This window comes from Oryx dammah, unplaced genomic scaffold, assembly GCF_014754425.2.
Source record: "Oryx dammah isolate SB20612 unplaced genomic scaffold, SCBI_Odam_1.1 HiC_scaffold_9, whole genome shotgun sequence".
Taxonomy (NCBI): domain Eukaryota; kingdom Metazoa; phylum Chordata; class Mammalia; order Artiodactyla; family Bovidae; genus Oryx; species Oryx dammah.
This window is the reverse complement of record NW_024070193.1, coordinates 5009690-5024232: the sequence shown is the minus strand read 5'-3', so window position 1 is coordinate 5024232 and position 14543 is coordinate 5009690. Positions and strand designations below refer to the sequence as shown.

Genomic DNA, 14543 nt, shown 5'->3' with positions numbered 1-14543 from the left:
ATCGGCGCCGCAGAGCCCGGCCACACCCCAGCGGCCCCTGGGTGCCCGGCTCTGAGACGGCCCCGCGGGCGGGCGGACACTGAGCGTCTCCCCTTCTCCATGCAGATCTGGGACATGAGTGACGACGAGACCGTCTGACACGCGCCCCGCGCCCCGAGGCCGCCGCCCCAGGACTGCGCCTCGGCCCCGCGTCCCCCCGCTGGAGGCCCGGCCTGCCTCCGCACCGGGAGCCGCTGGCGTCCTCCGTTTCCGACAGCTCCTCATCCCACGGTTCTGAGCTCAATAATAACCTTGGCTTCGGCACTGCCGGTGACCTGGGACTTGGTCCCCTCCACGAGCGGTTCTTTCTTCTTGGCGAGGGGGCGCGCTCCTCCTGGCCGGGACCCCCGTGGGGGGAGTGGCAGCGCAGGGGCTATGATGGTGGCCAAGAGGCCCGCGGGGAGCAAGAAGCCGGCTCCTTCCAGCAGCCTTTGTGGGGGCTGCGGCCCCAGCTTGGCCAGCCGGAGGGGACGCGGGACAGAAGGGGCCACGCCAGCCCAGGGAAGGAGCCCTCCACCGGGGACGCAGGCTGCGGCCGGGCGGCTCCCCACCTCCCCTGCTCCTTCCTTGGAGTTGCCGGGGCGGGGGCCCTCCTGCCCTGGGGCCTCGCCCCAGCACCTGCTCCCAGGCCCCACCTCCGCCTGGAGGCCTCAACTCCAGAGGGGGGCGGAGTGGGCGGTGGGTCTGCCTCCGTGCAGCCAGGGGGGATGGTCAGAGGGTTTGGGGGAGGCGCCCTGCTGGGGTCACTCGGGCTGATTTCACTCTTCATCCTGGGCTGCGCCTCTGTGGCCGCCACCGAGCAGGGCACGGAAGCCAGGAGCGAGGCCCTTACCACAATTTTGTGTGCGCACGCTGTCCTCTTTTATCTTGGGCAAGGAAGCAAAGTCAGTGATGAGTCTTGAGTTGGGTTGCTGTAGGTTTTAAATGATGCTTCTCTTTGAGAGTTAAAAATTAGTTTTCCAGCGGACGTGGGGCTTAAACCAGAGGCCACTGGACACCAGGCACTGAGCCCACCCCACCGTCCCCCCAGGGCCCAAGGATCACCCTGACAGTTTGTGGTTTAAGAGCACTTTATTATTGTTCTTAAGGCTACTTTTAAGTACAAAAAAAAGATGGCCTGCCAAACCTTTTTTTTTTTTTTCTCTTCTTCTTCTTCCAGGAAAAACAGGCCACAGAGAATGGTATATTACAGATTTACAAACACAGGGAGAATGGTCTGAACGCACTGCGGAGGGCCTGGCTCTGTGGAGAACCTCTCTGTGCCCCGAGGCCGGGAGTGTCCCCCTGCCCCGGGCCCCTCCCCTCGGCCACTCCCAGCAGGGACCCGGCCCTTGGCGCTCCTGTTTCCCCTCCCCAGCGATGTCCTCGCTGGCGGGCGCCCATTCTGCACAGAGCCGCCGGCAGTGGGTCGTTTTCCTGGGCGACACTCAGTAGCCTGTAGCAATAACAAACTAGCGGCTATTAAGGCAGATGCAGTGTTCTCAGAGAATGACTGTGTTCCTGCACTTTTACAGACAAATCTACGACGGAAAAAAAAAAAGATCAACTTTTTTTTCCAAACAAAAAAACAATATGAATGATTACAATAGGAAAAGGGAAAAATTAAATAGCTACATATCATTAACAAATTAATTGTTCTTCAAAAAATACCTACAAATTTCTCTGTACATTCTTTACGCACAGCGTAATGATGGTCTTAAAGTTACCTATATAAAAAAAGTGTTCTCAATGATTTTTTTTTTTCCTACAGAAAATATAGGGGCCTGGATGCAAAAGCCTGGAAGCCCAGTGAAGTGGGAGGGAAATGCGTGCGGGGTTGGGGGGGAGACGCCTTCCTCCTGCCTCTTCAAAGACCTGCAGCCCCAGGAGCCCAACGCCCGCCTGGTCACCCAGTGCCAACTGTCAAAGTCACCAGCGAACCTCTATCTTTCTCCTACTGACAACCAGGCCAGGGGACAGGCCGGGGCCCTGGTGGGCGGGGCCAGGAGGCAGCGCCCGGGAGGGGCGGGGCCCAAGAAAAGGTTCCGGGAAACAAAAGCAGCTGTCGAACATCCACAGCTGGGTCTGTCATGCTTGCTTCTTCACCTAATTCCTAGTTAGTAGCTATGACTATAGCAAATGATAATAAATGCAGTAATAACTGTATAAAGTCAGAGGAATGTATACTGCCTTGGCCCCAGCACACGAGAGGAAGCACACAAAAATACCGCGTCAGATTGTCGGGAATCTGCTGTCCGGCCAAGAGAGCAGAGCAGTTTCTGCGTCGAGAGGGAAGCTGGGAGACACCAGTCCCAACTCCCCTGGGAGCAGGCAGGGCGGCAGAAAATAGCCGATGCTGTCAGCCTGCGGCCACCGCTCCAGCATCCTACTCGGCCGCTGACCAGCCACTCGCCCGCCCGCGTCCAGGGCCTGCCAGGGAGTAACGTGGATATCAAATACAAATCTTAGAGTACAACTGTACCAGCAGTAAGTATATCTAGGACTGTAACTGACAAAAATAAAACGCATTCTGAAAAGAAGCTAGTTAAGTGTTAAGGATTTTTTGTTTACTGTCTATACAGTTAATAGAAACCAGCTATTTTTATCCATTAAAACATGCATCACTGTTTAAAGCACTACAGGCTCCTCCAACTTCAGCTCTAGCCTAACAAACTGCAGTGTTCAGAAAAGGTAAAATGCCCGTGATTGGTAAGAGTCTGCAGTCCAGTTGCAAGCACCTGAAATCTAGACAGAGAAAGACCTATAGCCTGCATGAGGCTTCCCCTTTCCAAAGCGGTTTTGTCTAAATTAAAAACAACAAAAAACACACAAATGGTCACAAATGTCATCCTGAAACCCTCTGTTTCTCAGCAGTTTGCCCTCAGAGCACCAGCGTCTCGCACAAAGCTGTCAGGCAGGCCACTCGAGTCCTCCTCCCATAGTGCAAATCAGACACGACAGTCCTGTTCTCTTCAAGTAGACGCACACACAAGCACGCACACACGCAGGCTGGAAGCGGAGTCGCACACGCCCGGCTCTCGAGAAGCAAACGGAAAAGCACAGAGCGTCTGGGGCGCCAGTGGCCTGGCCTGTGACTGAGAAAGCGCGAGCCGCGGCGGCCCGGCCTCGCGGGGCGCTGACCTGTCCAGGCGTCTTTGGTAACCGAGGCGGACAGAGGTGCCCCGCGCGGCGCCGCCAGCATGTCTGAGGGCCCCGAGGACGAAGACCAAGCAAGTACGAAACACAACAGAAACCCCACCACGTGGTTTTTGCGAATAAACCATCCCTCCCTCTCCCACCGAATTTTTTTCCCCAATTTTTCCATTTTTTTAAGCACTGACTGTTCAAAGCTCAGGCAAACCATGCAGATGGACGTGGTGTCGGAGGGCGGCGCTCCCTTCAGGAGACCACGGACGGGGAATGGCCGTGGCTGACCATGTGGGCCGAGGGGCTGGCGGGCTGGCCCCGGCGCGAGGCCGACTCGGGGCTGCTGGACGCGCCGTCCTTGGCCGCCTTGATCTGGAGCCACGTGTCGCCCAGGGCCTTGGCGAAGTGGTCGTCCACGGAGCCCGTGATGGACACGGAGTTGGGGGCCGGCTCTGGCTCCTTGTAGTTCTTGCCCAGGCTCCGGCGGAAGTGCTCCTCCACCACGGGGTCGCAGGTGGCTAGAGGACAGTGGGGGGACGGCGGTCAGAGCGGGTCCCGTCTCGGCGCCTGCTGCTTGGGGCCGTGCGCGCGCACCTTCAAGCACACAGGGCGGCGGTGACGACCGCCCTGAGGCCGGACTCGAGGGGGGCCTGGAGGGCGGGGCCCACGGGCTGCTCCCCCCGCCCAGGCCGGCGCCTCTGTGCTGGGACAATGCAGCCCTGCGCAGGGGCCCCGAGGCCACTGTTCCGGGAACAGGAGGGGAAGGGGTGCTAAGTCCCCCGCTCTGTTGGGGGGTGGGGGGCACGCGCAGGCACTCACAGCTTGGGGTCCGCCGGTAGCTGGCCGGGCCGGCTGCGCAGCCGCTGTGCGCCACCGGGCAGTGTGAGAGGTTGCAGTTGCGGGCGCTGGCGGAGGCGCACGTGATCACCGAGGGCCGGTTCTGCGGGGGAAGGCTGGCGTGAGCTGCGAGCACCTGTTGGGGGGTTGCAGACCCCACCCGGCCACCCCGCCCTTGCGTTCCTCCCCTGCTCCGAGGCAGGACGGCCACCCTATTGCTCCTCAGCCTGGCCGGGCACCCACTGAACCGGAGAGCCCTCATCGGTGCACATGTGGGGCCTTCTCCCCAGCACCCCTTTCCCGCCGAGCACCCCCCGCTAGACCTCTCCCGGCCCAAAGGCAGATCTACTCGAGCCCCTCCCCCGCTTCATCGTGGTTCCCATTCTGAAGCTCAAGAACCCAAATCCACAGTGAACAAGCGCCGAGGAGGTGTGCCGGGCCCCCTCTGAGCAGCAGCCGTGTTAGTCGCCGAGCCTGGGGGAAAGAGGCTCGGCTGCTGGGCTGAAATGAGACCATCACCAAGTGGGGAGACCAGCGGGTGGACGGCAGGGGAAGGGCCCCCTGCCAAGGGACCATAGGCTCCAGAGCGTGTCACCCAGACCTTCTCTGAGCCATTCTAGGACCTTCCAAAATATTCCCAGTTCTGCTCATCTCTTTCTATTCTGACCATGCAAGTGACCACAGAGACGGAGGAACCGCTCCCAGTGCGAGTCACACACCAGTGTTACCCGGCCCTCCTTCCAGAACTCGCTGTCCTTCCCCAAGACCACCATGCTGCCTGCCTGGCAACCTCCACCCACCCTTCAAAACCCTGTTCAAGTACCTCCTCTGTGAGGCATGAAGCCACCCCCAAGCAGGCACCCTGCCAGACATCCCCCGACCAGATGAAAACACCTGTGAGCCAACCATGCCCTCAGGCTGCAACCAGGAAGGGTCCTGATAGCCCCAGATAAGACGGAGGAGGCCAGCCAGCTCTGGGGAGCTGGGCGTCAGCCGAGACCGAGTGCAGCAGCAGGTCAGCAAGGGGATCGGGGCTTGTCCAGCCCCGGCCATTCCCGTAAAAAGCTGGGTCGGTAGCCCCTGAGGAGGCCTGCAGAGCAGACCTTCCTGGGATGGGAAGTGGGCAGGTCTGTGATACGGATCTGGCTCCATTTGAGAGCGCAGGTGTGTGCTTGGGTCTAAAGAGGAACGGCACACACCCGAGCTGAGGGAAGGTGAGGCTGAGCAGCAGCAGCCTGAGAACAAAGACCTCGGGGCTTTACTGATGGTTCTACACGTCGGCAGCGGAGCAGAGCCACCGGGAACCGGTGTGACACCTTGCCGTGGGGACAGAAACGGTGGAGAGGAGGGAACGTGGCTCTGAGACTCGGAGGGCCTCGGAGAACTGAGTGCCCACTCGTTAGGCAGGACTTTCATTCACCTTCTAAGCTTGTTTTGTGAAACGGCAAGAATCGGACCTGACGGGCCTGGAGCGTGGCCCGAGACGGGTCTGGGGGCCTGCCGTGGTCAGGCCCAGGCGTCCTGCCGCTTCTGGAGGGTCTGTTGAAACCGCCGAGTCCGTGCTCCCCCCACCCTCCAGACGGGGCTGCAGCTGAGATGGGAGGAGACTTTCGGGGAACTTGGGAGCTGGGGGGCAGCCATGCTGAGCTGGCTGTGCGGTCCACACGCAGCAAGAGAAAAGGATGCAGAGATGGGCCCGGAGCCAGGGGAGCAAGGGGGCCGGCCTCCCGTCCAGCTCTCAGGCCCGGTCTGGCCCTTCCTTCCGAAGCCTGGCTGCACCCACGGCTCCAGGAGACGCCCAGGGCCTCTCGCTATAACTTCCTTCCTTCCTGCAGCGCTGGTGAGTGTTCCCTACCTGGTAGCTCCCCCTGACTCCCCCCAGCTGATACATGAACAGTCTGGCTTACTTGATTACCTGGCTCCTCCAGACTCGAACTGTGTGCACGCCCACATGTTGCCTGACCAGCTTCTAACACACTACCCGCACAAAGCAGCTGTCTATACCCAGTTTTGTTAAAAAAAAAAAAAAAAAGGGGAAAAAAAAAAGGAAACAAACAGGGTCGTGATTTGGGGGTTTAAGGCAGGAAGTGCAACTGTTCATCAGCCTTCCTGGGAGCCACAGTGAAACTTCACCCAACACCTGAGGGTGCCTACGAGCAGGGGGCACAGACTGGGTCAGAAGCAGGCCTGGGCAGGGGCTGCGGTAGCAGCCTGGAGGCTGAGCTCGGCTCTGGCACCTCTCCGTGCTCGCATCTGCATCCAGGAGTCTCGAGCAAACCCTGACTGAGGATCTGCTGGGCCCCAGGCCCCGGAGGTTCAGAGAGAGGAACCACGGGTTCACGCCGTGCTTCTGAACCGCACGGTTAATGCCTCCCTTTATCAGCTCTTCCCCCAGGAGCCCGTTTTCTAAGTCTCTTCCTACCAAACAGGCGGTGTTTATTGACAACTTACTTCCCTTATTTTCCTTTATACATGTATATATCAAAAACAGTCCCTGTCTGCCAATCACAGGGTTCTGACCAGACTTCCTAGGGCCCCAGCCCTGAGCAGAGCAGCCTGGCACTGAACTCCAGCCATGTGGCCTCTAAGGGGTTCGCTTCGGAGTCCCCCTGGGATCATCCCGAAAGGGCTGCCGAGGAAGAGGGCGAGAAACAGGGCAAGTCCAGGCCATTCCCTCGTGCGGAACAGCAGCCCCCAGACACTGCCCTTCTCTGAGGCCACTCAGCCCAAGGAGCGGGGCGCACACACGGAGTTACCCACGCAGCCGGTGCTCCCAGCACAGCCCGGAGACGGGGTCCCGCCCCCCCGACAGAGGCGTACCTGCTGCCGCTCCACCGGGGCCAGGGTGGGCGAGAGGCCGGCCGGCCTGCCGGCGTCCAGGCTGTTCTTGGTCAGTGCGAGGGGCTGCTCCATGCTCAGGCTGGGCAGGGACGCGTACAGGGGGCCGCCGTGCAGGCTCATGGTGGGGGCCACAGCCCGCTCGATGGGGCTGCGGCTCCGCTCCCGGGGGTCTTTCCGGCAGTCCCCGTTGGCCGTCTTGTTCCTGAAAAGAGAGCAGCGGGCGCTCAGACGGGAACACCTGACAGCTTCCGAGTGGGGAAGGGGCCTGCAGCCAGGGTCAGGCTCACACCTTCTCTGCCGTGGGGAGGGACCACACCGTCCTCACCCCACCTTGGGGCACCTCCAACACCCCGCAGGGAACCAGGGGCCTGCACACTAGCCCAGGTGGGCGCTGGGGAGCAGTGCCCTCAAAGAGTCTGGGGTCTGCTCCATGGCACCAGCAGGAAGGGATGCGCCCCCCACCTCAGCAGCCTGGATGCAGCTTCTCTGACACACCCCACCCACATGGAGCCAGAGACCTCACCCCGAGCCAGCGTGGTCTGCCCGGGACCAGCCTTCAGAAGGACAAAGGCGGTCAGGATGCTGCAACAACCCAGCATCTCCCACACGCCGGGTCCCGCCCTGAGCCGGGGACACCGTGACCCTCCCAGGTGGGGGATCGAGACCTCATGTGGTCTTGTCAGTGGCCCAGGTATCCGGCTCACCGTGTGGTACTCAGGTGAGGATACCCGACTCCCGCCGGAGGGCCTCGACTGGGAAATTCCTTCCGCAGGCACGGGGGGCCGGTGCTGGGGGGCCCACCGGGGCTCATCTGAGGCGGGGTCACCCATGGCGTCCCCGGGAAGCTGAGGCCATGGCAGGCGCCCATGAGGGCCCCCAAGGGCCAGCCCGCCACAGCCCTGACCCCTCATCTGTCCGCCCTTCCTTGGCTCCATCACGCCACCCACACCGGGACCACCCACACACCTGGGCCAACGACACCCACCAACTGCTGAGCCTGGCTCTGGCCCTGGACCCCGCCAGAGTGCCCCGTGCAGGCTTGCGAGACAGCCGCCCTCCCCTCACCCCACTGGTGAGCCTGCCTTCCCATCTCCCTGGAGCCCCCCAGGGCATCTGAGAGCCCACTCGGCCCGGCACCCTCGTGCCCAGCGCCCCACCCGTGACCACTGAGAAACTGTGGGTGAGGGTGAGGCCCGGGGGCCTGAGCAGCTGTCCCGCAGATGCAGTCTGTGCCCATCGGGATGGCACTGGGACTTGGGGGAGGCGGGGGCAGCGATGCAGGAGACCAGCCAGGTTCTGCCAGCACGTCCTGGAGCCGGTGTCCTCGGCCACCGTGTGGGTGTGGGGGCCACCTGGGAGGGTCTCGAACGGGGACCGAAGGCTACACGTGTACGGAGTCGTGCAGGCGGAACAAACCACCCGTAGCTCAGCTCATCAGCTGCAGCGCACCCCGACCGCACGTGGCACACCGGTCACTTCGTGGGTGTCCCCACCTGCTCCCCCCATCCTCCGGTGGACTCCACAGAGTGACTCAGACACGATTAGAGGACAAACTTCCAGCCCATGAAGACAGCACAGACAAGTAAGGCAGTCCAGACGAGATGCTCCGTACATGCCCCACAGATCCCAGCAACATCCAGAGAATTACGAGACCAGAAAAAGAAAAGGAGAAAAAAGCCCTTAATTCTGAAACCAGCCTGTCCGTGATGTATCGTCTTCCTGTGAAGATTCAGAGGACATTACTGGCCTTTACGCAGAAGGCTCCACAGTCGTAACCGCGAACGCCGACATTCAGATAGAACGTCACACAGCAGGGACATCAGCCCTCCGACCCAAGGTGAGCAGGCTTTTCCTGAAGAGGGTGTTTTTCCCTTAATGTAGCTCAGTCAAGAGTCTGCCTGCCAATGCAGGAGACATGGGTTCGATCCTTGCATCAGAAGATCCCCTTAGAGAAGGAAATGGCAACCCGCTCCAGTATTCTTGCCTGGAGAATCCCATGGACAGAGCAGCCTGGCGGGCTCGAGTCCACGGGGTCGCACAGAGCCAGACATGACTGACCGACTGATCCTTTCCCTCTAGTGTTTGATGTTCTACATAAACTGCCTCCCTGACATAATCTCCCCAAAAAATGAGGTTTCTAGACGTCATATCACGAACCGTTGAGAAGTTGCGGGCTGGTCACGTCACTGGGACAAGTCCCTGTGCAGTTCAGGCTCCGTGCCAGTCCACCAACGCTGACCGAGCCCCCGTCTCGTGACGGTTACGGGAGGAAGACAGCCCTGGCTCAGGGGCTCACGATCCGGGAACCGGAGGGGAGGTGTGGGCAGAAGGCTGGCAGGGGTGCTCACACAAAACCCCCCCACAAGGCCCCGGACACCACCCAGTGCAACCAGGCAGCCGCTCCAGAGGGTCAAGGACTGAAGCCTCATTCTGGGGAGGGTGCCCAAGCAGCGGAGGGTCCGCTTCGCGTCACTGGGTGGAGGAGGAGTGAACAGGGCAGACGGGCCCCTGCAGGCAGGACGCAGCGGGCATCGAGGGCCCCAAGAGACACCGAAAGCACCCAGAACCCGTCTGAAGAAGTCGCTGGTTAATTTTAGTAAATTACACATTACTCACACTTCCAAGCTCCTCTTCCCGGTTCCCGGAGCTTGGACACAGACGTCCTTTTCCTTCATCCAGTGAATCACCCCCAGGCTCCGCCACTTCCCGGGCGTCACATGCTCCCGGACCCAAAACCACACACTTCCTGCCTGCGACCCGAGGCGCCTCCGCCCTCCTTAGGGACACGTCTGCTCCGCGAGGGGCCCAGAGGCCTCCCGGGTGGTGGGTGCCGGGGACCGCCCGAGAACACGAGGCTCAGGGTCCCGGGTCCTGCCCCTCCAGGGGCCCATCCTCACCCCGGGGAGGGAGCTGCCACAGAGAAGATGGCAAGGGGCTCACGAGGAGGGAGGGGACACCATCCTCCGGGACACAGCATCCGGGCCGGGGTCCCAGGAGCTGCCGCCTTGCCCTCCGCGTCTCCGGGGGAAGGCACACTCAGCCCCAGGCAGGGGACCGGGCGGGACCGCACGCACCCTCATGAACGCGGGGCTTCACCAGTGGGGCCCAGAGCTGCAGCAAACCCCTGGGAAGGTCTGTCTGCCCATTCTCAGCAGAGGCTCTGAGTTCTTAGGCCGGGGAGGGAAGCGGAATGAAACAGTTTAGTGCTTTCGAGGAATGTTCTGGGGCCCTGGGGTCCCCAGGCAGCAGCTCCTGGACCCAGTTCAGTGCCCCCGTGTCCCCCACCCCATCCTGGGCTCCCGCAATTCAGGAACACCCCTGAGCTGGCGGGGTGGCCACGGGATGCAGAACACTCCCCTAGCTGGCTGACGTGCTGGGTTTAGGATGGGGATCAGGCCGGCGGCAGGTGCCAGCGTCTCAGAGAAGCCCGAGATGGAGCCGATAAACACTCAGCCCAAGAGGCTGAGAGATGCAGGAAGGGTGGCAACCGGGCGCTCAGCAGGCCCTGGGCAGCCCCTGCCTCCCCCCGTCTCCATCCTCAGCTCTGGGAGGACCCCGACCCCCAAACCATGGGGCTGGAGGACACAGTGGGGACGTGTGCGTGCGCGAGGTGTCACAGCACCGGGGGACACAGCAGGCTGCCCAGCGGGACCAGAGCTCCCACCCTCCATGCCCTGCCCGCTCCCCGGAGCTGAGCACAGCGCAGAGCTTTAAACCACCATTCACTGACTAAGTGAACTGTTAAAGGACAGGTATCGTGTGACGTTATCATGTGAGGGTTGAACTGTGAAGAAAGCTGAGCACCGAAGAACTGATGCTTTTGAACTGTGGTGTTGGAGAAGACCCTTGAGAGTCCCTTGGACTGCAGGGAGATCCAACCACTCAATCCTAAACGAGATCAGTCTTGGGTGTTCATTGGAAGGACTGATGCTGAAGCTGAAACTCCAATACTTTGGCCACCTCATGCGAAGAGCCAACTCACTGGAAAAGACCCTGTTGCTGGGAAAGACTGAAGGTGGGAGAAGTGGACGACAGAGGATGAGATGGTTGGATGGCATCACCAACTCAATGGACATGAGTTTGAGCAAGGTCTGGGATTTGGCGATGGACAGAGAGGCTGGTGTCCTGCAGTCCACGGGGTTGCAGAGAGTCAGACACGACTGAGCAACTGAACTGAACTGAATCATGTGTGATCCAGTTAACAGGGTCTGTGATGATTGAAAGGGAATTAAGGAAATTTCAGAGGGAATGCCCAGCAGGAAAAGACTTTTTTTCTGAAAAAGAATGTAAGGAGCATTTACACACCAGGCACCAAGAACTGGGAAGCGCTTTCCCCCTTTCCCTCCCCCACCCCTAGTTTTCCTCCCCCAGCCCAGCTCCTGCTTCTAAATGTCCCCCAGGTCATCCAGACTCAGGTCACCCTCCTTCCTCCTCCTGAGGGGGGTGCGGGGGTGTGACCACGACGTCCTAGTCGGGTGTCGTCACCCCTCAGCACCAGTTTCAGACAGGAAGCAGAGAGGTGTGGGGGGAGACAGCCCGGCAGAGCACAGGGCTCAGAGGAAAGGCGTCAGCACCGCAAGGCTAGGAGGTGAGGCAGAGATGCCATCCAGGTCCTCGACGGTGAGCCAGGTGTCACGGGCCGGACAGAGCTGAGAATTAACTGGCCTTCAGAGCCCCGCTCCCCAGGACACAGAGGGACCCGGGACCCTGCTGCAGTGCCCAGCCCATCCGGCATCGGCAGGGCACGGGGAGCCCACCCGCCCCTGCCTTTGACCAAGAAGACAGTGTCGTCTGTGACACCTGTCACCAGGGACACCCAACGGGGATGCGGGGCCAGGCTGCCCGGTGCCCACACGCTGCAGCCCCAAGAACAGGGCCGGCGCTGAGAGACCTGCTTCACTCGGGGAGTCAGGGCTCCCCGACCTCTGAGACCCACACACAGGACCACTGAGCTTGAGCTCAGCCGTGTCCAACTCTCTCGACCCCGTGGACTGCGCCCCGCCAGGCTCCTCCGTCCATGGGATTTCCGAGGCAAGCATGCCGGAGTGGTTGCCATTGCCTCTTCCAGGGGCTCTTCCCAACCCAGGAATCGAACCCGCGTCTCCTGCCATGGCAGGCAGGTTTCTTTTTAACCTCCTGGGAAGCCCTCCTAACAGCTCGACTCAGCGTAAATAAGGGACCAGTTTTCCTTGACTGGAACAGCCTGTGCACGTTTTCCATCATGAGCTGAGACAAGAGGGAAAAACCAAAGTTTTGGAAAAGAGGTCCACACCGAGAGCCCGATTGCTGAAACTCCTCGCCCTCCCCGACCGGGCCTGGCAGCCGGAGGGCGGCCCCGAGTGGACCAGCCAGGCCCTGCCTGCGGCCCGACCGCGTCACGTGGGCCCCATGTGTGCGTTCACTCATTTCAAATGAACGCAAGCGTTGCTGAGACCAATAAAACACAAATTAACTTAGCATTCCTACTGCTACTAAATGTGTAAGTGATGTTTGTCATTAGGCATTTTCTCAATGAACAACACTTAAAAAAAAAGATACAAGCAACTCTCGTATTCTTGGCATCGGACAGAGTCCGGGCGCCCAAGGAGGGATGGAGGCATCATGTGTGTCCTCCGGCCCGAGAGCCGCCGCGTCTGCAGCGCCCGCGGGGCTCGCCTCTCACAGCAGCAGGGCTATGGATGCAACGCAACGCAGGCAGCCGGGCAAGGGACAGATGCAGGGTGACACGGGCTCCGCCCACGGAGGAGCCCAGAGCGGCTGCTTTTTCTCCCTTTGCTTTTCTGCCAGGGGCCCTGGCTGCTGTGCGCACGCGGCAAGCGGAGGCCACTCTCCAGCTGAGGCGCGCGGGCTTCTCGGCACGCTGGCGGCTCTTGTTGCAGAGCACAGGCTCTAGGCACTCAGCCTTCAGCAGTCGTTCCGCGGCACATGCAGTCTCCCCCCGGACCGGGAATCGAACCCGTGTCTCCCCACGCTGACAGGTGGATTCTTAACCACTGGACCACCAGGGAAGTCTGAGGTGGCTCTTAAAATGGACAGTGTCTGCAGCGGCTCTGCTGGGGTCAAGCCAGCAGCTCCCGCACACCCTCAGCATGACGCTGAGATTCCCCAGGGAAAGCCTTCCTCAGGCTAGAAACATGGTACCCAGCGCTCAGGCCACAGGACGACGGAAGCCACCTGCCGGCCCAGGACTCGGAGGGGAGACATGACCCTTCTGGACACGCAGACCTCTGCACGCTGCCTGCTCAGATGCTCCCACAAGTCAGCACCAGCACCCAATACATAAATGGACCGACCAGAAAGCAAATGGATTCTTAGGAAAAGCCTGCACCAACTGAATTGAATGAGACAGGAATCCGTGAAGCTCCAGGGCAGCGTCTGGCCCAGGGGTCACCGGAGAAGCGATCCCAGGCCCTGCCACCAGGAAGGGGGGGTGGTTTCTGAAAACACCTTCAATGCCATCTCCACTCCCCTTCTGGGTGGGAGCCGGGACCCCTCTCTAATTTCATTCCAACTCTTTGGAAGGCTCACTCTCAGCCTTGACTCCACCCTCGGTGACAAGTCGCTGGAAGACACTGCACAGTGTTGATGGTGAAGTCTGGATGCTTCGTCCTGGTTAGAGGAAGAGAGCTTTGTGGTGGGTGTGAACTGAAGCACACCTGCATGACCCCTTGTGGCGACTTCTCAGACACCCCCAGGGCCAGGGGCTTTCTCAGTTCACTCGACAGCTGCAAAGCGCCAATGAAAGGCACCCCCTATAATGAACAGAATGAACAGAATCTACATTCCAGTATAATTCTGTGATTGACAGTCTGCTCTTTGGAAAAACCCAAGGAAGTCTGCTTCTTCCTCCAGCCACCGGAAAGCTGCTTCTGCATCCACCCTGCCACGCCCAGGATCCTCTTGAGCCAACAACAATCCCTGCAAACGGTCCTAACACCGTCAACACCATACCATCCTGTCATCACCCACTTCTGCGTGCTCTCCAAATCAGCATCCGTCTCCAAGTGTGGTACCCAGAACTAGACTCCCCATGGACCGGAGCCCACCAGGCTCCTCTGCCCAGGGGATTTATCCAGGCAAGAAAACTGGAGTGGGTTGCCATGCCCTCCTCCAGGGGATCCTCCCAACCGAGGGATCAAACCTGGGTCTCCTGCACTGGCAGGCGGATTCTTTACTGTCTGAGCCAGCAGGGAAGCCCTTTAAGCATGGTACCCAGAACTAGATAAAACACTCCGGAGGAAATCGAAAGAACAGATAGCGCTCTTCAATGTGCACAGCATATTTTGAACCAAAAAATCAAAAGAAAGTAAGAACCAAGGCCAACACAGAACTGAATACTGACATCAGGATAACTCCAAGACCTGCAGTCAACTGGAACTCCACCTGCAACAACAGGACCCAAGAAGCAACGGTCCTCCTCCAACAGCCTGGTCCCATAGCAACGTCTAGTCTCCTAAAATCCTTCCGCTCTTTTTCCTCTTTCACTCGGCTACATTGTGACGTACTGGCCAAAGAGAGAGATTATAAATGAGTTCCTGCAGCACGTGCGCACGCCCGTCAAGGAGGGACCCGCACGTTTCCCCCAGCGCTGTCTGGTTTGCGGCAGTTCTCTCCCCTTCACGACCCACACAGCTGTGCTCCTGCGCCTGAACGCAAGCGCGTGGCCAGCATCCAGCTCCCATGCTGACAGAGTGTGCGCG

General features: G+C 60.1%; 2 protein-coding genes across 8 annotated transcripts in view; one reads left to right on the top strand and one right to left on the bottom strand.

Moving 5' to 3' along the window:
* The window catches only part of ATG7 (autophagy related 7), a 268416-nt gene extending 266817 nt beyond the window's left edge, over positions 1–1599 (top strand). For all 4 annotated transcript variants that reach the window (XR_005722153.1, XM_040246755.1, XM_040246756.1 and 1 more), the window contains one exon: positions 106–1599. Coding sequence is in view for 3 of the 4 variants with exons in the window: in XM_040246755.1 (XP_040102689.1) it covers positions 106–138 (33 nt within the window). In the remaining variant the exon portion in view is untranslated. The remainder of the gene's footprint in view (positions 1–105) is intronic.
* Positions 1123–14543, bottom strand: part of VGLL4 (vestigial like family member 4) — a 154339-nt gene continuing 140918 nt past the window's right edge. For all 4 annotated transcript variants that reach the window (XM_040246760.1, XM_040246758.1, XM_040246759.1 and 1 more), the window contains 3 exons: positions 6823–7045; positions 3985–4105; positions 1123–3683 (listed from right to left, as the gene is read on the bottom strand). In XM_040246760.1, the coding sequence (XP_040102694.1) occupies positions 3418–3683; positions 3985–4105; positions 6823–7045 (610 nt within the window). In that variant the 3' untranslated portion in view covers positions 1123–3417. The remainder of the gene's footprint in view (positions 3684–3984; positions 4106–6822; positions 7046–14543) is intronic.